The 26,914-nt window shown below is 34.6% G+C and overlaps 1 protein-coding gene across 5 annotated transcripts in view; it reads right to left on the bottom strand.

The window, feature by feature from the left end:
- Positions 1 to 26,914, bottom strand: part of CADM2 (cell adhesion molecule 2) — a 1,278,284-nt gene that overhangs the window by 70,617 nt on the left and 1,180,753 nt on the right. For 3 of the 5 annotated variants that reach the window (XM_061431815.1, XM_061431987.1, XM_061431898.1), the window contains one exon: positions 16,361 to 16,480. The exons of the other annotated variants lie outside the window; for them this stretch is intronic. In XM_061431815.1, the coding sequence (XP_061287799.1) occupies positions 16,361 to 16,480 (120 nt within the window). The remainder of the gene's footprint in view (positions 1 to 16,360; positions 16,481 to 26,914) is intronic. 5 annotated transcript variants of the gene reach the window in all.

Here is a 26,914-nt window from a genome sequence, read left to right as displayed (position 1 = left end):
AAAAAAAATACCCCATTAAAAAAAAAAAAAAAACTAATGTATTTTATTGGGGATTTTCTTAGAATATTAATGTTTTTCTTTTCCCAATTAAAAATATTAATGATTGATTCCTGGCCAATGGCAGTTTGAAATAAGGTTTAAAAAAATAGAACAGTGATGAGAAAGATATATTTGCAGTACTTTATCATAATAGACAGTTCTCACACTTATAATTATGACTCCTGGTTTACAGATTGTGGCTATATAGTCAAGAAGATGTTAAATTTAATGGTTCTAATAACAAAATCAAGTTTTAGTTATGCAAATAATACAATGAGCTTTCACTGAGGGTTCATCCTGGAGGCTTAAATTAATTCTTTATTCAGGTAATTATATTTATGTTGTTTTATCTTCTTTGTATCTCATTGATCAAACTTTGAAAGATTTTCCCTTCAGTTTTTGAACACTTAAGCCGTTAGGTGTAATTTCAAAGAACACTTTCATTTTAAAGTCAAATTGCACTGACAGAAGAACGTGACAGCCTAGGCCTTGGATAGACTCTAGAGAGGTCATCTATGGAAGAAAGATAAAACAATTACAGCTCCACTTTGATGATAAAAAGGGACTAGGATGGGGTAAAGGAGAGATTAAGAATAGTGGGGATGATCAACAGTGTAAGGACAGGATTTTCAGAAGAAATCCTTTACCTTGTTTTAACTAATACATTGCTAAAACTGATATTCAGGAAAAGCCAGTAAAATAACTAAACCCAATAATGTTTTGTTCAGATTTAAAAATGAGGTCCTGTCAGGTTGAGGTAGGGATGTACAGAAACTAACATATAAAGTGTATTTGCTAAATTTTATGAAGAAGAATTTTATCTCAGAAAATGGTGGCACTAGTGATATAGGACCTATCTGCCAATGCAAGAGATACAAGAGATGTGTGTTCAGTCCTGGGGTGGGAAGATCCCCTAAAGAAGGGAATGGCAACCCACTCCAGTATTCTTGCCTGGGGAATCCCATGGACAGAGGAGCCTGACAAGGTACAGTCCATAGGGTTCCAAAGATTTGGTCAGTATTGAACCGACTGAGCATGTCTGTTATCTGTGTATTCTGAAAGAATAGTAACCAGAACTCTACACAGGTATAGGTGTTTCAAAGAAAATTTGTCCTTTTACATGAAGAAGGTCAAAAAATCAAAAGAGATGTGGAATTAGAATCATTCACATAGTAAGATACTAATAATATAAAAGTGATGAAGAAAATGCAAAATGGTTTCACATAAACAATTTTTAATAAATATTAAACATATATATATATATTAAAATTTTCCTAGGATAATATTTATAAAATGCAGCAGTTTGTCTCAAGCATCTGAAATAAAGAGCAATCTTTTCCTTAATTTTGTTTAACAGTTTTTAAACTAATTTATCTGTGACAAACTTGTTTAAAGTGAGAAACATAGAAAAATGTTTTAGAATTACTAGGAAGATAAGAAAAAATTGAAATTTAAGTAATCAATGAGAAGTAAGTCTGCTAAATTTTGAATGTGTTTAGGTAATTTCCCTAACATTTTATAGAGTTCTTTAATTTAATGGAGGAGGTTAAATATATTTTAATCAACTGAATTCATTAATGGGCTGTTTTATGCTAAGTGGCTTCATTAGGTCAATATATCAAAGATGAATATAAAGTTATACTAATTTTGGTAATAAAATATTTTAACATGAAAATGGTATCATTTGAAATTAACAAGCCTGAATTCTAAAAATGATTAATAGTATATAACTTCAACATATATTGTAATGATACATCCTCCATATTTAGCAAATCATCCATATTGTAACAATACCAGAAAATCAATACTCAATAACCTTATGAGTAAATAATGTAATCATTTTAGAGATAAGGAAATTGGAACTTAAGGTATAACTCACATACCATGGACCAGGGATCCAACCTAGATGTTTCTGCTACTGAAGAACATTTAAATGCCTGTTAATATGTTGTTAGAAAGCTAATTATAAATTAAATTACTTTTATTTAAAAAATGTTTCTCATTTCACAATTGATAGGTTGAACTGAATAATAAACAATTGCAGTGGGACTCTGCTTTATCTTATTCACTTTAATCACATGACAAATCCTTAAGTTTTAGATTTTGAAGAGGATTTACATGATTTAAAGGATGATCTATCGACCATACATTATAGCCTTCACTTAGCAATTGCCAGTTAATCTCATTGCTATTCACAAAGGTTCAGCCATTTTTGTCCTATATTGTTTAGTTGGTTAATTGGAAGAAAGTTGATAATAAACATTATAAAATATAACACTTACTGAGTACTTGTTATGAGTAAAGCACTTTTGAAATACATTAAGTGTATGCTGCTGCTGCTGCTGCTAAGCCGCTTCAGTCGTGTCCGACTCTGTGCGACCCCATAGACGGCAGCCCACCAGGCTCCCCCGTCCCTGGGATTCTCCAGGCAAAAACACTGGAGTGGGTTGCCATTTTCTTCTCCAATGCATGAAAGTAAAAAGTGAAAGTGACGTCGCTCAGTTGTGTATATAAACATATTTAATTTTAAAAACTACATTATAAGGTTGATACTATTATAATTTACCATCCCTTTTAGCTTGGGAAATAGAGGCACAGAGAGTTTAAGGAAGGCCACATACCTGGGACATCAAAGTGGAAAAAAGAGCCCAGATAATGTGAGTCCAGAAGCCATGATTTTCATCATTTTTCAATAATCATTTTAATTCAATGAACATGGATATCAAACCATAATAGAAAAGAGCATCAGAAAGTTTGTCTAAGCTGTGAATTTTGGCTACAAAGTAATTGATCATGAGAGACCTGAAATCAGTTGAAGAACTGTAAAAATAGACCATATACATTAGTTTTATGGACATTACAGCTAGAACTCAATATTTATTTTACTAATATACCATGATGTTGGAAATTTTACAGATAGGACAATGTTCAGGTGTATATAAAGTTTCTGAGAAAATACTGGAGGGAAATGAGTGTGCAAATTAAAGTAATGAAAGTAGAGATAAGCATATGGCTAGGAAACAGTGGCCAAATACCAAATACTGAGGTCAGTTCAGTCCAGTTCAGTTGCTCAGTCGTATCCGACTCTTTGCAACCCCATGAATTGCAGCACGCCAGGCCTCCCTGTCTATCACCAACTCCTGGAGTCCACCCAAACCCATGTCCATTGAGTCAGTGAAGCCATCTAACCATCTCATCCTCTGTCATCTCCTTCTCCTCCTGCCCTCAATCTTTCCCAGAATCAGGGTCTTATTAAATGAGTCATCTCTTTGCATCAGGTGGCCAAAGTACTGGAGTTTCAGCTTCAACATCAGTCCTTCCAATGAACACCCAGGACTGTTCTTTAGGATGGACTAGTTGGATCTCCTTGCAGTCCAAGGGACTCTCAAGAGTCTTCTCCAACACCACAGTTCAAAAGCATCAATTCTTCGGCGCTCAGCTTTCTTTATAGTCCAACTCTCACATCCATACATGACCACTGGAAAAACAATAGCCTTGACAAGACGGACCTTTGTGGACAAAGCAATGTCTCTGCTTTTTAATATGTCATCTAGGTTGGTCATAACTTTCCTTCCAAGGAGAAAGTGTCTTTTAATTTCATGGCTGCAATCACCATCTGCAGTGATTTTGGAGCCCAGAAAAACAAAGTCAGTCATTGTTTCCCCTGTTTCCCTATCTATTTGCCATGAAGTTCTGGGACCAAGTGCCATTATCTTAGTTTTCTGAATTAAGGTCAGAGTCTGATAATTCATCTCTAATCTTTTAGCTTTTCAAAACATTCAAACAGAAATAAGTTGGAAGAGAAGAATTATGTTAAGTACATTACTGACACTATTTCAAATGGAAAAGGGATTTTATCTACAAGTTCTCATTTTAAAATACCAGAAATTGTACTGGTTTCTGAAATCCTGGTGGAGGACCCAAACTTGAGAAACACCTTAGAATTCACAGTGCCCACTAGGGTAAGAAGAAATGAATTTACTTGCCTGAGATCGCATGTCCAGAGGTCAAGTCAGGGGGCCAGAAAAATATTCTGTGCTCAGAAGTTACTTTTACCATCTCATATTGAGTCCAGATGTGGCATATTTTGTTAACCTAGTAATCAATATTGGGTTGTGCACTATTTTCAGTTTTTAGCAAAGAATCATTTCTTTAAAATCATTACTTTAAAAACCCCACATTGATGAATTATCGAGGAAAAATCCTACACTGATATATTACCAAACTGAATGGAGAAATTAGAAATATGAAAATGTGTGCTTAGTCAAGTCTGACTCTTTGCAACCCCGTGGGCTATAGCTCCAGACCCAGAGATTGAACTGCATCTCTTGTGTCTCCTGCATTGGCAGGAGGATTCTTTACCATTGCGCCACCCGTGAAGTATGAATATGAAGTAGCAAAATGAGCCCTTAGAACTTCCTTTTCATGTACATATCATTTTTTTCCAACTTGGAATTAAGATGGAATATATCTGGATTTAAGTTGCAAGAGTAAAAAATTTATATATATATATATATATATATAGGGAGAAGGTAATGGCATATATGAAGATTGATTTTTGGTTCCCTAAAGCAGCATTTTGAGATGCAGTGCTTGATTGCCAGCCAACTAACTCTCAAAACATGGTGATAGAATAACTAGAGATACCAGAAAAATTAGACTGTCATTCTTGGTCCTTTTGAAAAACTATTCTAATATCCTACTCTGAACTAAACGTTCTGGCCTGTTTGTGGTAAAATGCCAAGGAATACAGCTATAGCCTGGGCGAACGAGTATAGTTTAGAGTAAAAACAAGCTGAATTGCTTTTATTTTACATGTTTCCAATCTACCAACTTAACTAAATTAATAATGTACACATACTTTAAAGACATCAAAGGGAGATACATAACATTATATATTAAAAACTGTGATCACTCTTTCTAAATTCTTCTCTCAAGAAAATGATTTTCTATTCTGAAAAGCTATTATCTCAGGACAGAAAATTATTTGTCTCTGTGACATGAAAATACCTTAAATAGAAAGCTAATAAGACATATCTGTATCAGCTTATTATTAATTTACGGCTAGCTCATTTTTAGAACTTTTCCTCTTGCAACTAATGTTTTCAAGGTTCTTAATTCAAACAAAAGAAATAGTCTGCATCCATACACATAAATTTGAGAATATTTCAAATGAGGAATCTCTCGCTACTTACTCAATGAATTAAATGGATACTCTTTACATCAAGATTAAAAATGATTTTCTCTTTTGAAGTAAGTTAAATATTACATATCTATTTTTAGATTTCTTTGTGTCTAATAACAAAGCCAACTCTATCAAGCTTCATAATCTGCCCTCTATCATCTAAAGTGTTGTCTCTTTCTAACTTTAGCTTGGAGAGGAAAATCACATATAAAGTGAATTGGGAAGGCTGCTGTTTTACCATCATTTCTAGCTCCATCGCTTGTTTTCTATTATATACTTGTACTGTGCATGCCTGTGAGAGAAATCCAAACCTAAAATAAAATCCAACATTTAATCACCCTTAGTGGACAAATTAGATAAATTATTCTAAGCAAATTAGATGGTTCTAAATATGTTTCCACTCTTTATGCTATATTTGGTCCCCAAGTCCATCCTTCATCCTTTTTTTTTTTTTTTTTTTGCCTTCAACTGTGCTCTAGAAATCTGACTTCCCTGCACTGCTCCACTTAAGTTACTTAATCTCTGATATTTCAGAAGTATTCAATTAATGGAAAGTTCCTAGAAGGCAGGAGAAGAGAGGGAGATCTGAAATTTATCCCTGTGCTGTATCCTTTGACTACCTCTCTTTGCAAACACAGCCCCTTTTCTGGCTCCAGTTCTTCTCTGACCAGGATAACCTGTTCACTCCTTTGGTCTTTCAGGCCCAGGGCTGGTTAACAGCATTTTGCTATTACAGGTTTGATTGCTCTTCTCCTTTATGAGTTCTCCAAATTCTGCCTGTATTTCTGTGAAAGTGTCCTGGTTTAAAACCCTTTAGCTACCTTTCAGGACTGCCGTCAGTTCCTGCTGATATCCTGAGTCACACACAGTCTAAATGAGTAAAAAATAATAATCTTATAATCAGTATTTAGGAAACATACCTTCAGGGGAAATAAAATTATTAAGACCATCGTAATTTTCCTAGTTTGACACAGACTATCCTTGAAGATCACCTTACTTCTTTACTACAAAATCTTGGTTTTACACATCAAAAATGGTTCAAATGCTTTTGAGGGGAAAAAAAAATGTTTCTCAGGGAATCTAATGCAATTCTTCATGTTAATTCAAAATTCATTTCTCCTTTCCTACTTAAGCTTTCATTGATTAGCATTCCTTGCTTACTAATGGGTAAAATAAAAGGGCCTGGGAATATTTGAGTTCATCTCTTTTTCTAAAGTGAAAAATAACCGGTTTTAAATTGGGTATTCCCATTTATTTTATTGAACATTTTGAACAGAATTCCCTTTACACTAATGTAATTCTTTAAACAATATTGGTGAAGAAAGTTTAATTTCTGTTCTTACTCATCTCTTAGCATTTATAGTAACTTTATTGACTCTCTTTTAACACTATGAACTCAGATTTTTATGTGAAACTACTACATATCATTGGTCTTGACAGGTTTCCTGGCAATAATTTAAACCTGTGCACCTAACTGGGACAATTGCTTTTTCTTAGTCATTTTTCTTAATAATTTTATAAAGACATTCCTTTAGCTAAGAGTCAGTGTTATCACAACTTCAGCATAAGCAATTCTGATACTAAAATTGTATAAATACTATGTATGTATTTGAGAAGCTATTTGGAAAAATCTGTCTCCTTGCCCTGCAATCACCTTACATATACTTTGCATCAAGTAGCTTTTAATTTTCTGGCCATAGCTTAATTTAAATGAGTACAGAAATCTAATGGGAGATTATTTGAAATCTAAAGAAATAAGAAACTACTTATTATTGAAGCAAGAGGTGTTTTAAAATATTACAATTATCCCAGTACTTACTGCAATTTCATGAACTTATATTTTAATAGATTGCGTTAGACCCTTTTTAGAAATCATGCTTTGTGGCATTTGCTCTTATTTACTGTCCTGGCAGAAAGTTTCAGCTGAAGTCAAGGTCACCTTCTATCCCAAAGTTGGTATAATTAGTATCAATTCAGTGTTTCTCCAAGCTTACACAGGAGGTTATTAACTGTGTTTCATGTGGAGTGTCAAAGAAGCAAGGGCAATGCCGGCAATCTTTTCAGCTTCAAAGGCACAGCTCATAAATTTAATTCATTGGCTAGTAAGAAAGATACAACCAGTTTAGTTTATTAATGATTTTAAGAATAATTTCAGAGATGTTCTGGAAATACATTTATTCATATATGTAGGCAAAATTTTAAAATAAAAGACAAATTATACTCCTAATAATAAGTAACTCATTTAGTCTTAATATTTTATGTGATGTGCTTTCTGGAATATAATAATTATGGAAATTTTAAAATTAATATTTATATGTACTTGCATATTATATAAAATGAATTCAAGAAAATGGCACATATTCTACTACAAAACATTTTCTTTCTTAGAGGTTGTTTTGCAGGAAATGTATACATTATTAAATTATATTAAATCTAGATTACCATAAAATCAGTTAAGACACTCCCATAGTCATAGAAGTAGAAACAATATTAATAGGACTGTTTATTTAAAAGAAATATAAACTAATGGTACAGAGATTTCTGTTTAAATTGATTAAAGCCAAAGAAATAAATAAGCTTAAAATGAAACTCTTAAAAATGTTTGATATTTTAAATTGTACAAGTCATAAGAATGCTCTTGGAAAATAGAATAGAACATAAGTGTTCTGCTTCCCTTACTAGGTGGTATGGGGAAAAAAAAATATGAATACTAGTTTCTTCAAATATTTCCTCACTGTCATAAAGAATAAGAAAATATTTAAAGATTTTCAAACTTTGCCAGAGTTCAACTTCATACTAGTCCAAGGCAAATGCTCCATTTAGTTTCAGAAATGGTTATACATAACAAGGGATTCTTACTCCAAGGAAGATCTATTAGAATAAAAAGAATAGCTTTAGCATCTTGGGCTCTCATGGAATAACCTAATCTGAAACACTTTTGCTATTCCAATGTGTGGGTCGTAGCTGACAAAGAGACCAGGACCCCGAGTCAACACTCCCACCCGTGTCTGACCTGTAGTCACTACCTTTAGTATTATCAGTATGGTACTTATAACAAGATTGATAGTGAGCGTACATTGTGCTTATTCTTTCCAAAGTATATACTGTGCTTATTCTTTTCAAGCAAGAAGCACTTTAAATATCTTATTTCCATTAAGAACTATGTTTCACATATTTAATTTTGAAAGAGTCAACTTTATATAATTATCGTTTTGTAAAAGATTAATGGAAATTTAGCTACTTGGAATGGGCTTCCCTCGTGGCTGAGATGATAAAGCGTCTGCCTACAATGTGGGAGTCCCAGGTTCGATCCCTGGGTCGGGAAGTTCCCCTCACGAAGGAAATGGCAACCCACTCCAGTATTCTTGCCTGGAAAATCCTATGGACGGAGGAGTCCGATAGGCTACAGTCCATGAGGTCGCAAAGAGTCGGACACGACCGAGCGACTTCACTTGGAGAAGAAATGGCAACCCACTCAGGTATTCTTGCATAGAGAATCCTGTGGACTGAGGAGCCTGGTGGGCTGCTGTTCATAGGGTCGCACAGAGTCAGACACAACTGAAGCGACTTAGCATGTATGCATGCATTGGAGAAGGAAATGGCAACCCACTCCAGTATTCTTGCCTGGAGAATGCCAGGGACAGAGGAGCCTGATGGGATGCCATCTATGGGGTCACACAGAGTCAGACACGACTGAAGCGATGCAGCAGCAGCAGCAGCAGTCTAAATGTGGAACCCTGTCTTTTTGCAGATAAGCAGGTCCCTCTATATGGACCATCTGGAGATTGAACTATTACTTAATTTTTTCCAAGTTTAGAAAAGCCCAACATATTGACACTTAATTTTTAAAAGCTCACAACACCATGCAAATTGTGTTTTATTACCACCAATAAAATCAGAAACATTTTTAATAGCTAAACACTCATAATACAAGCTCATAAACAATTTCTTGATTTGCACACTTAGGGATTTAACTGTGTCAAGATGATATATTTTACCATTGCAAATGCTCTATTTGAATGCATTTATTCTGACAAATCAGAGCTTTAATGATTTTACTCCACTCTTTCTTTCTCAGTGCTAGGATTCTTTTTTCTTGTATTCTGAAAAATGTTTCTTTATCTCTTTGTATTCTATTTTTTAAGTATCTATGCCAAAAGAGGGAGGAGGGCACACATTAATGAAACCAAATAAAAACAAAATATAGACTAGATTTTTTTGACATAAAGGAAATAGACTTTAAAAGCACAAGTCAGATCATTATTGCTTTTTAACTTGACATAGTTAAATAGATGCTTCAGACAGTGGTTTGATGTGCTCAGGTATGCAATTTGTGTTTATTTTATGTTAGCATATTTTATTTTGAAACCAGAGAAATGAAACAACAATTGAAGTAAAGGAATCTGCATACAAAACTATTATGTCACAAACAACATTTTAGGCAATTATAGTTCATTAAAAATGCCCACATTAAATATGAGTTGAATGTTACCATTCATCTCAATTTCTCTACACTGGCACAAAGTAAATACTTCAGCAATTTATTTTCATTGAACACAGCTTAGCTTCATGCATATGATTTTTTTCCCCACAAGTCACTAAGATTGCTTCAAGAAATCTTTAGAGAAGGGAGATCTTTCAAATGGCAATATTTTGGGATTACACTTAATAGGATTATATTTAATAGCCAAACAATATTCCTAGATTTATAAACATTTAAATAGTCAAGTTTTGTATGATTTGTATGATTTTTAAATTATAAGGGCAGCATATGGACTGAAAATTATCAGCCTTTTATTCTAGAGTAGAGCTATAATCACTGCAGATGTATGCTAAAATTCATTCAATTCTACCTGAATAATTTAAAATATTTTACTTGATATTACATTTTCAGACATAACTAACTAAATTAATGTGTAATTTAATTGTGAAGAATTTATATTAAGTTGTGCTGTGTGCTTAGTCTCAGTAGTGTCTGACTCTTCTCAATCCCATGGACTGTAGTCCGCCAGGCTTCTCTTACCATTGGATTTCCCAGGCAAGAATACTGGAGTGGGTTGCCATGCCCTTCTCCAGGAGTTCTTCCCAACCCAGGGATCGAACCCAGGTATTCCACATTGCAGGCAGATTCTTTACCTTCTGAGCCACCAGAGAAGCCCTATATTAAGTTAATGCTTGAAACTGAGATTTTGATTGCAGTGATATACACTTCAAAAGAAATCCATCTTGAATAAATGTATTGTCAGCCTAGCAAAACAACCTGGTAAGGAACTAGGCTGCCCCACCTGTGAACTCAGACAACTGATCACCTTGACAAACTGGCTCTCCCTTCCTATGCCTAATTCCCATTCTTACAATTCAAATTTAACAATAATGACGTGAGTCCACAAAACTCTAGACACCCCACCTTTGAACTCTAATAAAGCCAGAGACCAAGTCTGTGTGTTCTCTCTGTCTTTCTAACCGTGACTTCTCTAGATGGTCTTTCAGAATCAGTGAGTAGTAATTTTGTTCCTCAACATTCCCTGTTGGTTTTTGCTGAAGTGCATCCAGTGACCATATTAAGAACAAGGGCTGGTCCAACCCTATTGGCCTCAGTGCAGGAAATGCCTGCAGGTGCTCCTAAAAGCAACAGGAGCTGAGCCAAGCGTCTCAAGCAGTCATAGCCAAAAGCATCACTATCGATAGGCTGGGACCAAAACAGTAACTCATCTCTAAATTTTTTGATATTGGTCATACTTTTCTGATTGTAGATAATTTGATAATAGTTGATTTGGTAAATTAAAAAAAATGTATTTTTAAAGAAAAAAATTTGCAGTGCCATTCTGAAGTAAAGAAAGTGAAAGTGAAGTCGTTCAGTCGTGTCCAGCCCTTTGAGACCCCGTGGACTGTAGCCCACTAGGTTCCTCGGTCCATGGGATTCTCCAGGCAAGAATACTGTAGTGGGTTGCCATTTCCTTCTCCAGGGGAATCTTCCCAACCCAGGGATCGGAGCCAGGTCTCCCGCATTGCGGGAAGTCACTTTAACCTCTGAGCCACCAGGGAAGCCCATTCTGAAGTAAGGTCCACTCCAATTACCTCATTATAGTTAACAAATTGGTTGTGATTATAAGCAAAATTGTACAATTTTATTAACAAAAAATTATTTTTCCATTTTTAAGTCTGATGTAAAATAAATCAATACTTGAACCAATAATTCATTTGGATTTTTACATTGATTGTATAAACGATGTCATCATCACTTTTAGGATTTTTTTTCCTATCTAAACATTGAAATACGTGAAGTATTTGAACAGGACAGGGAGTGTATTAGGTATTTTATACCTTTTCTCCATATATGTCATTTCATTTCTGCACCTGTAGTTTACTTACAGTCTTATAGAGGCAGAGACAGATAAGTAAGCATTTAGGAGTTTTTCTGTCTTGGTAAGCACAAAGTCTTCAATTTTGAATTCTACTTTTAAAAATCATGATAAATAGACATAATCACTGATTTATTTCAGTATGTCTCATACATGTTTCCTGAATTTTCAATATCTTTATATCATGATCTGTAAATGAGGGTGCTGTTAAAGATTCCTAGATTATGAGATAGTTTATATAAAATTGAAAATATACTATATGATAAAAAATTTTAGGGCTTCCCTGGTGGCTCAGTAGTGAAGATTCTGACTGCCAATACAGGAGACACAGGTTCCATCCCTGATCCAGGAAGATCCAACAGGTTGTGGAGCACCAAGCCCACGTGCCACAACTACTGAGCCTGTGCTCTAGAGCCCGGGAACTGCAACGACTGAGCCCACTGCAACTACAGAAGTTCACACGCCCTAGAGCCCATGCTCTGCAACAAGAGAAAGTGAAAGTGAAGTCGTGTCCGACTCTTTGCTACCCCATAGACTGTAGCCTACCAGGCTCCTCTGTCCATGGGATTTTCCAGGCAATAGTAGTAGAGTGGATTGCCATTTCCTTCTCCAGGGGATCTTCCCAACCCAGGGCTCAAACCTGGGTCTCCCGCATTGTAGACAGACGCTTTACCGTCTGAGCCACCAGGGAAGAGAAGCCACCGCAATAAAAAGCCCTTGTACTGCAACTAAAGTGTAGGCCCTGCTTGCTGGAACTAGAGAAAAGCCTGCATGGCAAGGAAGATACAGCACAGCTAAAAATAAGTGAATAAATAAAGAAATTATTTTAAAAATTTAAAAATGTTTTCAAAGTAAGCATACCATGCAAAAATAATATTAATTCTATAAATCACATCAGGTCATTTGGAAGCATTTTACAACTGATCATATTTAACTCATCAAAGTTTATCTCATTAAAAATTTATTAAAGTGATAAGAAAACCCCAAATTCATAAAAAAGTATATATGGGTAGATGGATGGGTAGATAGATACAGATACAGATATATAGGTATATATCTTCTAAATTAGTTGATAGGATTAATCAGGCCACTAGCCTTAAAAAGTTGCAAGTTCTATAAGCAGAAAATGTGCTATAGCAGTGATGTTTTGTAATGAAAAATGTTTGAGAGATCTATAAAATGTTCAGATTTTAGATATATGATATAAATCAAAAATATTATGAACTTCATAGACAATTTATTAATTGTTGTTATATTCAAAGATAGGTAAGTTCCATATGTTCTAGTGCCATTTTATTATTTGATTTTGACATAATTAAAAGTATGTTTGAAATTAAAATGCAATCGGTGCACTAACACCAAATAATTTTGTCAAAACTAGAATTACTATAGGAAAAATACACAATTTCATTAATTGTATGATGCAAATGTGAATATATTCATTTTACTTAAAAGAACTAAGCAATAATTGTCATACATTGAGTGCTGATTATGTTGCCAGAACTCTAGATATTATCCAATCCTCAAGACAATCTGAGAATTGAATGTTTCTCATTTTTCTGATGAAAATGCAGGTGTTAAATTTGGTTCAACATCTATGACCAAAGACTGTGTAAACAGAAGAACTACAGCTCACACCTAAAGATGTCTCCTGGACTCACTTATTCTCTGTCTTTCCCATGTTTGGTAAAGTTTGCTCGTTTCTCTCTTTTAGCACACTTATTTGTAACAAGATCTGCTAATTGCCAGCTTTCTTCCCTATGGTTGAAGCTCTTCTTCCTGCACATAAGGATGCATTTCATGTACAAACTGAAGAGATGTGCAAATTCTCAAGGTTATAACTGACAATTTGAGTAGCTTCTTTTGTTCTATTTTGTCTTGATTTTTAATATAGCTGCAGCTATGATTCTTCATTTTTAAACTGGATGTTTATCATATAGAAGAAAACTCAGCAATGGCAGGGGTGGTGAAAGAGTAGAAATGGAGATATGAATGGTGATTTATTTGTGGAAACTTATTAAATATGTCTGTACAGATAGAGGTAAATGTTATATTTATGAAATCTGAAGAAATGATATTTAAAGCTAATAAGATTAAATATAGTTAGTTTACTTAAGATTACTGAGAGACAGGGATGAAGCAGATAAACTTAAAAAAAATTGGCAAGCTGGAAATATTTAGTCCTTAGCTTTTCTTAGACAACATATTTTTATTATGATATCTTTTAAATGATAATTTTGTAACATCTTTTGTCATCTTATAAATAAATGAATTCCACTAAAATATAATTGCATCTGAAAGCTCTAATTTAATAGGTAATGCATGGCTGAGTGAATATCATATAACATATAAGCGGCAGAGTACAAAAATCATAAAATATTTATATATTGACAAAATTCCCAAGTCCCTCAAATATGGACTAGAAAATTAATCATGCTTGGTGACTGTCTTGAGTTCCCAGTTGTTTGCTGAAGTTAGCAAGGAAAAATAGACGTTATACTAACATTTGATGTCAGTGTTACTGTTTTTTTCTGTGTAAAATAGATGCTATGAATTGCCTAACCCATAAAATGTTTTCTTTTCACGTATCTTGATGCCATTTGAAAAATGATGTTTCAACTGTTAAGTAAAGAAAGAGGGAATGGTGTGTGTGTGTGTGTGTGAGTGTGTGTGTGTTTGTCTTCTTTGAGGTTTATTTATTCATGTGTTCCTTGAAAGGAAAAATATATTTTTTTTATAATTTTTAAATTTCATGGTGTAAAGTTTACAGAACATCTTAGGAAACCTTTAAAAAATGAATTTATTTGAAAAAGCAGAAAACTGATTTCATTTTAGCAGGCTGATTAAAATGGAACCGGTAAGATTCACTTAAGATACATGTGAATAAATATAAAAAATTGTTGTTAAGCACTTCACTTTGAAATAAAATATTTTCTCTTATTTTCACCTAATGTATATATATTCAGAAAAGATATGAATGCCTTAACTAATTAAGCCCGGGCACTGATTATTTGGGGGAAAATGCATTAATTTGCTCGTGTTTAGATACAATATGTTTAATATCCATAATTTTAGCCCTGGCATAGTGCTTTTCCTATAATATATATAACAGGTATTTGATAAATACTTATTGAAGAAGAAATTAATTAGGCTTTTTTTGTTATAAGTAGATCTTTTTTTAAAAAATTAAACCAACATTTCCTTTTCCATCAGAGTGATTTCTTTGTACACATAGAACTTAACATTACCATTGAGATTTTGTGGGTACGCAATAGCTACATTTCATCTGAATTACTGTTTGTAAAAATCTTTAGAAAAACAATAAGTAAAGCAAAGTATAACATATTTTACATGCCATATATTATCATAAAGTGTTTTTTTCTTCATTTTTATTATTTTTCCACCCATTTCATACACATTGTTATAAGAATGATCTTTAAGCTGTTCTACTTTTAGATTTAAATCAAATACAAGATTTTTTTTAGTAAGACTAGATATTTTTAATGATTTTTAGTTATCATCATCAAGTTTTAGCTATCAATCTTGTACCCGGCATAACAGAATAAACCTAATGAACACTTACCAGATACTAAAATATTTTTCTGAAACAAGAGAAAAAATACTACAAACACTAAGTAAAAGCTAGCAGAAACTCAACATAATACTGAGAATTAGTAAAAATTCTAAGAAACACAAGAAGTTTAATTGAATAATCTTTACAAGTGAAAACAATGTTAAGCGTATCCCTGATGAAACTTTAGATATATATTTTTGTAAAGTCCTTATAAGCTCAAATTAAATTGCTACATTTAACACATATTAGTACAGCCAACATGACATAAAACATGTATAAGCATGTATAAGAGTAAATGACAGACTCAAATAGGACACATTGTCTCTGAACATAGAAATAAAGTTTAAAACGTGTATTTCTATAATGTGCTAAAAAAATCTCAAAAGATTTTTCATTTCTTCATTATCTAACAACCACTTAATTACTCAGAAATATTTTTTATGTTTTTGAACCATGACATAATGATTTCTTTTTTTTTCTTTTTTTCTTTTTTTGCCCTTAAGAATTGCTTCAATATCTTTTTGCTTGCTGTGCTTCAGAAAAACATCTTATTAGTAATCAGACACCAGAAATTATTCTTAGAACCAACCATCAATTCCTGTCATCCTGGGTAAGCCTAGAACATTTGCTTCTGGAACACTCTCTAATTACAAGAAATAGCTCCACTCAGCTAATCACTTTAGGATGATATATTAAATATTTACCTAAAAGTTCTATGTGGTAAATAACTTATAATGACCCATCATGCTAATTTTAGAACAAACTCAACACCGCAGGCTTTTTAGCCTAGTTGCAGAGAAATAAAAAATCATTAACACTAAAGGAGGGTCATAAAAAAGCAAAAACTACCTCTGCATTTTTGAACATCTTATTTCTTTGCTTGTTTTTATAAGGTAAAGTACAAAAAAAAAAAAGTTCCCTTGTTCACATTTTAAATTGTCAGTGTTTCAGAGCTCCATATTTTTTTTACCTATATTCTGAACATTTTCATGAATCATATGACACTAAGAAAAATTAAAATATACCATCTTGTCTCATATTTTATTACAATAACCCTAACTGACAGTAACTGACTTGACTTAATTATTCCTTATAATTAAGTAAAATTGGATCTCAATTCTTCTACTCTTTAAAAAAAATAAGCCCTATAGATTTCTATTTACCGTGTTTTCTAGGCCATAACAAAGAAGCATACTGTACCTCTTATGCTGCTGGTTGTTGCAGATGTGGTTGGGCAGGTTGTTAAGGCTACAGTGGTTGTGACTGTTGCAGTGGTAAGGGAGGGGATGATAGTAGTGGGAAGCAAAGTGTTGGGAACATCTGGTGAGTGGAAAAAAACAAAATATAAACCAAAATCATATCATGCAAACAAAACAGAAACATAAATGATTCAAATTATAAATACATATATCTTATTTAGGTTTAAATTTAACAGGCTTAAACAGATAATCTGGTACAAAGCTCCTTGTACCATGCAGTTCTTGTCATTTTTTGTTCACTTATTTTTCATGCTCTTACACAAAGCAAAAACCTGGAGCAATGTTTGAGGATAAGCAGATTGCTTGCAATATTTTGAGTGAAATTTAAAATGACAAGAATTCATTTGTTCACTGAGTCATTTAAAATGTTTGACATGCAGTAGCAAAATACAGATAGGTAAAACAAAAATTGACATGCTTTGTCAAAGAAGTAAACAAAGAAACAACACAACAGAAAATATACACAAATAACACCACCATATAAGATTAAAGAAACATTAACGATGGATGAGTATATGCATGTTAAATACTTTTTGATATTTTTAGGCAAACAATGATAAGAAATAGGGTGAAAGCAATCTTTAGACACAAACAAAAAAGAAGCCAACTGTTATTATTATTACTATTATTTTGCTTTTCCTTTTCTCACAAATGGTGTTAATGTACAGCTTAGAATCTTGCAATTCTTACCCTGATTAGCTGGTAACGCCTTCTAACAATTTTTCAGTACATAGGAGTCTTTAACAAGTATTGGGTCAACTAGCATGGAACTCAATATCTGAAATGTTTATGATTCATATTATTTGGCATACCTAGGAGAAGTTATTGAACATAGATTTGAACCATAATAGTCAACCCCTAGTCCATAAATAGTCAAAGCTGGCAAAAGTTGACAGTAGATTCAAGTACAGAGGACATAATAAACTGAAAAAAATAGCTCAGAGTTTACAAGATTTTCCTTCCTTTCACTCAAAAGCAGCTGAAATTTGGAAAAGCAGCATAAACACTGAAACAATATAGCCAGTGTCAAGCAACGAGAATTTCAGTAAGATCCTGAGAGTCAACTCTTGTCTCAGGTGTATAAGCATATAATTTACACAGTGAGGAAATGAGGAACAGTTCACAAATTACCTGTAATTACTGTGTGGGGTTTGATTTCACATGTTTGTTACACAGCCCCTATATATTCAGAGCATTTGACAGATTATTTTGCTGTTAAAAGGCTTCCTGTCATTCCCTCAGTTAGTCTGTGAGTCACACCAAAATTTTTCTAGTTCCTTACTTCTGATAAATAGCCCTACTCAATCCTCAGACTTTAACCTGCTGAATTGTCTAAGCTGGAGACATCAGAAAACAGCATGAGATAACACTTTTATCTTTGGTATTGATGTTTACATCTGTTTTTCAACAGGGAAAATACTTCCTGGCCAGTCAAATTAAGAAAATAACCTTCTGAAAATCCAGTGGTGCTACATTAGTCACTAGAGAAAATGGGTATTGCCTGGAGTGCAATTACTATGATCATAAAGTAGAATTGACTTTAACAACATTATGAATGAATAAATACTATGTATACATGCACGGTCGTCTCTTGTTTAATAATTTCTGTTATACCTTCTTATTTTCATTATAAGCCTTCCTAAATAGGGTAGGCATGCTGGAAATAAATGAAAGACATTTTCTAAATTTAAAAAAAAAAGAATGTAATTTGAACTTTTACAAATATTAAAATTAGAAAATAATACACTTTAGCAAAATCATTTGCTCATTAGGATCTCCAAATATATGTATTTAATTAGTGTAAAGGGAAATATCTTCCAGGGCTATCAAATATAAGAATATACAATAATATTAGTCACTTAAAACTCAGTGGAAAAAACTTGATATTACCAAACTATCACAGATTATAAAATATTAGATTATTTGCTATCATACACTGAAGTGAAGAAAATTGCATTGGCTCTGAAAAGCAGTTTTTCAGAATCATCAATATCATTTGATTCTCAAATGGAAATAATAGGATTTGGTGTTTTTATTTATTTATTTGTTTAGCAAGAAAAATCTCACATTGTTTAGATTTCTTTACCTTACTGTGTAGTAACAAAGATGGGCAATAACTAACTCTGATTTGTTTTGGAGACAATCTGTCTATTTTCATGAGCATTCTTTTATAAACCAAGCAATATTCTATTTTCCATGGGGAGATGCATGATATATAGGGGCTTCCACCCCCATGTTAATATTCAAAAAATATAAAAACAGTGGGTAGTTTTAATAACTGCTAATCTGCTTTAAGAGACCTGATGTAGAGTCTTTTACAATGACCACCACTAGCCATTATAGACTCACAATCTGACTCTTGCTTATCTGATCAACATTTTCTCTCATCTTCTCCCCTTGACTTCAGTTCAGTTCAGTTCAGTCGCTCAGTCGTGTCTGTTTGTGACCCTATGAATTGCAGCACGCCAGGCCTCCCTGTCCATCACTAACTCCCAGAGTTCACTCAAACTCATGTCCATCAAGTCGGTGATGCCATCCAGCCATCTCATCCTCTGTCGTCCCCTTCTCCTCCTGCCCCCAATTCCTCCCAGCATCAGAATCTTTTCCAAAGAGACAACTTTTCGCATGAGGTGGCCAAAGTATTGCAGTTTCAGCTTTAACATCAGTCCTTCCAATGAACACCCAGAACTGATCTCCTTTAGAATGGACTGGTTGGATCTTCCTACAGTCCAAGGGACTCTCAAGAGTCTTCTTCAACACCACAGTTCAAAAGCATCAATTCTTCGGCACTCAGCTTTCTTCACAGTCCAACTCTCACATCTATACATGACCACTGGAAAAACCATAGCCTTGACTAGATGGATCTTTGTTGGCAAAGTAATATCTCTGCTTTTGAATATGTTATCTAGATTGGTCATAACTTTCCTTCCAAGGAGTAAGCGTCTTTTAATTTCATGGCTGCAATCACCATCTGCAGTGATTTTGGAGCCCCAAAAAGATAAAGTCTGGAACTGTTTCCACTGTTTGCCCATCTGTTTCCCATGAAGTGATGGGACCAAATGCCATGATCTTAGTTTTCTGAATGTTTAGCTTTAAGCCAACATTTTCACTCTCCACTTTCATTTTCATCAAGAAACTTTTTAGTTCCTCTTCACTCTCTGTCATAAGGGTGATGTCATCTGCATATCTGACTTCATATGCACCTAAAAAGAAACTGGATGAAAGCAATTGATGGGCAGCACCTTGGCTCATATGACAGCTTGGTCAAGAAAATGACTTGTCAAATAACAAATCTCTCCCAGTCACTCTTACATATTGTTAATCACTAGTAACATTATTTCATTATTGAACAGTATGAAAAGGCAAAATAATAGGATACTGAAAGAGGAATTCCCCAGGTCGGTAAGTGCCCAATATGTACTGGAGATCAGTGGAGAAATAACTCCAGAAAGAATGAAGGGATGGAGCCAAAGCAAAAACAATACCCAGTTGTGGATGTGACTGGTGATAGAAGCAAGGTCCGATGATGTAAAGAACAATATTGTATAGGAACCTGGAATGTTAGGTCCATGAATCAAGGCAAGTTGGAAGTGGTCAAACAGGAGATGCAAGAGTGAATGTCAACATTCTAGGAATCAGTGAACTAAAATGGACTGGAATGGGTGAATTTAACTCAGATGACCATTATATCTACTACTGTGAGTAGGAATCCCTTAGAAGAAATGGAGTAGCCATCATGGTCAACAAAAGAGTCTGAAATTCAGTACTTAGATGCAATCTCAAAAACTACAAAATGATCTCTGTTCATTTCCAAGGCGAACCACTCAATATCACGGTAATCCAAGCCTATGCCCCAACCAGTAACACTGAAGAAGCTGAAGTTGAACGGTTCTATGAAGACCTACAAGACCTTTTAGAACTAACACCCAAAAAAGATGTCCTTTTCACTATAGGAGACTGGAATGCAAAAGTAGGAAGTCAAGAAACACCTGGAGTAACAGGCAAATTTGGCCTTGCAATACGGAATGAAGCAGGGCAAAGGCTAATAGAGTTTTGCCAAGAGAACGCACTAGTCATAGCAAACACCCTCTTCCAACAACACAATAGAAGACTCTACACAAGGACATCACCAGACGGTCATCATTGAAATCAGATTGATTATATTCTTTGCAGCCAAAGATGGAGAAGCTCTATACAGTCAGCAAAAACAAGATCAGGAGCTGACTGTGGCTCAGATCATGAACTCCTTATTGCCAAATTCAGACTTAAATTGAAGAAAGTGGGGAAAACCACTAGACCATTCAGGTATGACCTAAATTAAATCCCTTATGATTATACAGTGGAAGTGAGAAATAGATTTAAGGGACTAGATCTGATCGACAGAGTGCCTGATGAACTATGGACAGAGGTTCGTGACGTTGTACAGGAGACAGGGATCAAGACCATCCCCACCAAAAAAAGAAATGCAAAAAAGCAAAATGGCTGTCTGATGAGGCCTTACAAATATTTGTAAAAAGAAGAGAAGTGAAAAGCAAAGGAGAAAAGGAAAGATATAAGCATCTGAATGCAGAGTGCCACAGAATAGCAAGGAGAGATAAGAAAGCCTTCCTCAGCGATCAATGCAAAAAAATAGAGGAAAACAATAAAATAAGAAAGACTAGAGATCTCTTCAAGAAAATTAGAGATACCAAGGAAATATTTCATGCAAAGATGGGCTCAATAAAGGACAGAAATGGTATGGACCTAACAGAAGCAGAAGATACTATGAAGAGTTGGCGAGAATACACAGAAGAACTGTACAAAAAAGATCTTCATGACCCAGATAATCACGATGGTGTGATCACTCACCTAGAGCCAGACATCCTGGAATGTGAAGTCAAGTGGGCCTTAGAATGAATCACTACGAACAAAGCTAGTGGAGGTGATGGAATTCCAGTTGAGCTATTTAAAATCCTGAAACATGATGCTGTGAAAGCACTGCACTCAATATGTCAGCAAATTTGGAAACCTCAGCAGTGGCCACAGGACTGGAAAAGGGCAGTTTTCATTCCAATCCCAAAGAAAGGCAATGCCAAAGAGTGCTCAAACTACCGCACAATTGCACTCATCTCACATGCTAGTAAAGTAATGCTCAAAATTCTCCAAGTCAGGCTTCAGCAATACGTGAACCGTGAACTTCCAGATGTTCAAGCTGGTTTTAGAAAAGGCAGAGGAACCAGAGATTAGATTGCCAACAGCCGCTGGATCGTCGAAAAAGCAAGAGAGTTCCAGAAAATGTATATTTCTTCTTTATTGACTATGCCAAAGCTATTGACTGTGTGGATCACAATAAACTGTGGAAAATTCTGAAAGAGATGGGAATACTAGACCACCTGACCTGCCTCTTGAAAAATCTGTATGCAGGTCAGGAAGCAACAGTTAGAACTAGACATGGAGCAACAGACTGGTTCCAAATAGGAAAAGGAGTACATCAAGGCTGTATATTGTCACCCTGCTTACTTAACTTATCTGCAGAGTACATCATGAGAAACGCTGGGCTGGAAGAAGCACAAGTTGGAATGAAGATTGCAGGGAGAAATATCAATAACCTCAGATATGCAGATGATACCACTCTCGTGGCAGAAAATGAAGAGGAACTAAAAAGCCTCTTGTTGAAAGTGAAAGTGGAGAGTGAAAAAGTTGGCTTAAAGCTCAACATTCAGACAACAAAGATCATGGCATCTGGTCCCTCACTTCATGGCAAATAGATGGGGAAACAGTGGAAACAGTGTCAGACTTTTTCGGGGCTCCAAAATCACTGCAGATGGTGATTGCAGCCGTGAAATTAAAAGATGCTTACTCCTTGGAAGGAAAGTTATGACCAACCTAACTAGCATATTCAAATGCAGAGACATTACTTTGCCAACAAAGGTCCATCTCATCAAGGCTATGGTTTTTCTCGTGGTCATGTATGGATGAGAGAGTTGGACTGTGAAGAAAGCTGAGCATTGAAGAATTGATGCTTTTGCACTGTGGTTTGGAGAAGACTCTTGAGAGTCCCTTGGACTGCAAGGAGATTCAGCCAGTCCATTCTAAAGGAGATCAGTTCTGGGTGTTATTGGAGGACTGATGCTAAAGCTGAAACTCCAATGCTTTGGCCACCTCATGCAAAGAGTTGTCTCTTTGGAAAAGACTCTGATGCTGGGAGGGATTGGGGGCAGGAGGAGAAGAGGACGACAGAGGATGAGATGGCTGGATGGCATCACGGACTCGATGGACATGGGTTTGAGTGAACTCTGGGAGTTGGTGATGGACAGGGAGGCCTGGCGTGCTGGGATTCATGGGGTTGCAAAGAGTTGGACATGACTGAGCAACTGAACTGAACTGTCTTAACATTATTTCAGCTTACATGTTTGGAAACATTTTTTTTTTGAAAAAATTGAGGGCTTCTTCATTCTGTTCTTTCTTCTCATCACATTGTCCATTCAATTATTTCAACTTTATTGTGAAATATCAAACATTTAATCTTAATATTCAATGCCAAGAGATTAATCAGAATCAACCACAACTCAACCATGTAAGATTAGCTGGAATTAGTTAGAATTCTCAGAAAGACCAAGAGAATAGAGTGATATTTCTTGTACCTAAACTTTCTATTGCTATGATTTTACTCATGTCAGTTTCACCACTGGGCAGTGAAGTGTTGAATGGAGGAATTTTGCCTGCTTTACTTTTGGTACCTTGCACAATTTAGAAGGTTAGTAAAATTTTACTAAATGAATTTGTTCATAGCATTATAAGCATATAATTTATTTTAGGGGATCTAGAAAAGTCCACTTTTTGACTAGTTAATATAAAACTAAAATATTTCATTACTACTGATCACAAAAAGTTCTCTGTCCTTACTACATACAGAAACTTTTTATTTTCTGAAGCACACATTTTCAAGACAACCTAAAACTACTACAACCTAAAACTTCTTTCAGTAAATATTCTTGCTAACAAAATGAGAACTTCTCTGGTGACTCAGTGGTAAAGAATCCACCTGCTAATGCAGGAGATGCAGGTTTGAATCCTGGGTCAAGAAGATCCCCTGGAGAAGAAAATGGCAATCCACTCCACAATTCTCCCCTGGAAAATTCCACAGACAGAGGAGCCTGGTGGATTATAGTCCATGGGGCCACAAAGAGTCTCACAAGACTTAGTGACTAAGCAACAACAACAACAAACAACAAAACAAACGGAGTCTTTGCCTACATATTCTGCTACTCTGAAAGCTGTGAGAGCCTGACCTGAGTTTCATGCACACCCCATCTTCTTAGGAACTCTCTCCATTTTCACCTGATTTGAGACTTTCCAAGAAAGGGTGAAAGGCTAGGAGGGACCACTGAGTAACTCACTGTGATCAGCGGTAAATGATCAAAGCAAAATTGTGAGTTATCTATTACTATCCCCACTTAATGGATGAGAAGACTTTGAGATAGTTTCCTTGCCTTGAAAATTACACATGCTGTTGCTGCGTCGCTTCAGTCATGTCCAACTCTGTGTGACCCCATAGATGGCAGCCCACCAGGCTTCCCATCCCTGGGATTCTCCAGGCAAGAACACTGGAGTGGGTTGCCATTTCCTTCTCCAATGCATGAAAGTGAAAAGTGAAAGTGAAGTTGCTCAGTCGTGTCCGACTCTAGCGACCCCATGGACTGCAGCCTACCAGGCTCCTCCATCCATGGGATTTTCTAGGCAAAAGTACTGGAGTGGGGTGCCATTGCCTTCTCCAGAAAATTACACATACATATGCTATAGTATAGAGAGAATTTTCTTAAATATATGAGTATACTGGAGAGGCAAATTTCTCTAACATTTCCATCTCAAGATGATTTATTTTATCTGCCTGACTATAACTCTTGTCAAAGCAGAAATTAGTAAAATTCTGAGCTGTCTTACTAAGTCCAAACACCTACCTCTCTAGTTTTTACCCCTACAAATGAGCACCAACATTTGGCATCATTCAGCAATTATTTTAAAGGTTTTGGCCTTTTATTTAAACATTGATAAAAAACATTAATAATGAGAATGAGGGGGCTTCCCTCGTGGCTCAGACGGTAAAGCGTCTGCCTGCAATGCAGGAGACCTGGGTTCGGGAAGATCCCTTGGAAAAGGTAATGGCAACCCACTCCAGTACTCTTGCCTGGAAAATTCCATGGACAGAGGAGCCTTGTAAGCTATAGTGCATGGGGTCGCAAAGAGTCGGGCACAACTGAGCGACTTCACTTCACTTCACTTCAATGAGAATGAAGCTATATTTCCATAAGGAAATACAAAATTGGAAACACAAGTAATTGTCATTAACCTTATTTTTGAGGATCTAGAATCTTGTATATTTTAAAACCATTATGCTATTAATATAAAGCATACTCAACCAAATATACCACAGGATAAAAAATGAAGATCACTTTCTCCTTTTCTACAACACATTCATTTTTTCTCTCTCTTTGTTGAAAAAAATACACTGTGTAGAATAAAAATACTCTGATTCATATGCAGGAGAATTACAAATGTGCCCATATATAATAAAAGTGACAATCCTGGTTCAACATCAATTTATTAATTCTGTTCATAAAGCCACATAATCTGTAGTCATATTAATATTATAAATAATCTGCTAAATATGACATCAATTTAGATGATTTTGCCTTACATGTTCACATCCTATGATTAAAGAATATTTAAATGGATATAAAAATAGCTATAAATAAAAAACAGAAAAAATCAATGGTATGTAATTTATGGATATTAGCATTCAGAAATGGCAGCTATCTAATAGATCAGTCAATTAACTACATGATATTTCATCTCTGTTTTCTACAATACAAAGACTGGCTCAAATTTTTCATTGTCATTTTCCTTGGAGAGCATGTTAATCTAATTAAATATTGTTGAATTTGCCTGGAAAAAAAAAAGTGGCTAAGAAGTTCAGCATTTATAATTTACAAAATAAATTTACTGTATTATATAATATATTTTCTAGATATTAATGTATAAATGATGAACTAATAACTGATAAAATATGTAGTGGATGAAAAAAGGTATCTTCAGAAATGAACAAAGTGAAAATAATTAGATTTTGTTTATTTTAGTTTAGATCTGATCAAATAAATTAGTATATAAATATAATTTAAAACCAAAAAGAGAAATTCCAATAAAGTTCTTCAAAATCAGAAATAATAAAACATCTTGTAGTTAGTAAGAAATTTGAATGTGAAACAATAATAGCTTCAAGTAGCTAAATATTGTTATCACATTATATATACATGTGTAACACCAATTTCTCTAAAATTGTGATTAAGTGTTTAAATCTTTTCCTAGCAGATTAAATCTTAGGGAACTACTCATTTACTATATACTAACATGGATAAAACTTGCTAAAATAATTTTGTGGTTTAAATAAGATATTTAAATGAATTCATAGAGGTCCATGATCCATTATTTATTATTTATTAATAAAATGTTGTTTTAGAAAACTATAGTAGCCATAATAAAATCAGGAATTTCCTTTAAAGCAAAAATTTGAGAATTTGTATTGATGGGGAGCTGAGAAAAATAAAGGTCCAAGGCATGAAAATATTTGCCTATAGTTTTACCTACATATAAGAGGTAAATTAAAATAAATTACAGTTTTCATCTTACTTGTAACATATATAATGTGTTACCATAACATATAAGGAAAATTCAGGAATATTTCAATAATGTCAGACAAAATCCCAAATCTAGTCAATTGCACAATTGTATATTATGAAGACAAAGTCTGAGTTGGCTGCAAAAGTTATTCATGTGAGTGAATATTGAGTACAAATAAATGCAGTGTAAATACTGTGGGTTCCTTCTATAATAACCTATTCACTTGCAGAAACACAATTTCGACTCATACAACAAAGCTAGTGAATCAGGAAACTAAAATCTGTGTTCCCAGGGACCATGGCCAAACTTTGCTATGACACTTCATCAGTCCATCATGTCTCCTGCTTAACCTCTATGATTCTCATGTGAACTCCAAACTATACCCACTTGAGTTGCCTCAGTGTTAAAGTTTTCTGGAACAACAGGGGCTAGAGTTATATACAAGTCAGAGCATGTATGCTTGGCTTCTTTTCTTTATTTCTTATAATGCCAGTTAGCTTAAACAGAAAAGCCGAAGTCTGGAATACAAGACATCTGCCCTGATACAAGTCATTTCCCCAAATTTTAGACTCAGCTCTCTCTGTTCTCTTTGTTGCATGTTCTCAGAGTCACATCCTGTTTCACATTACTTTTCTCTTTCATGTTTAATATCTTCCCTCAATGTGCTTTCAAGCACTTACATGCACCTCTACACATGCTTATTTTACATATTACCATGACACATGTATTTATGTACCTATGTTTCTAATAAACTGTAAGCTCAATCTTTAGAAATCAGCATTCTTGCTTTTAAAAATATAACTTTGCCTTGGTACAAATTTACTCTGATCCAACCCAT

Source organism: Bos javanicus, chromosome 1 (assembly GCF_032452875.1).
Source record: "Bos javanicus breed banteng chromosome 1, ARS-OSU_banteng_1.0, whole genome shotgun sequence".
NCBI classification, from domain to species: domain Eukaryota; kingdom Metazoa; phylum Chordata; class Mammalia; order Artiodactyla; family Bovidae; genus Bos; species Bos javanicus.
Note: the sequence above shows the minus strand (reverse complement) of the source record. Positions and strands in the feature narration are given on the sequence as shown.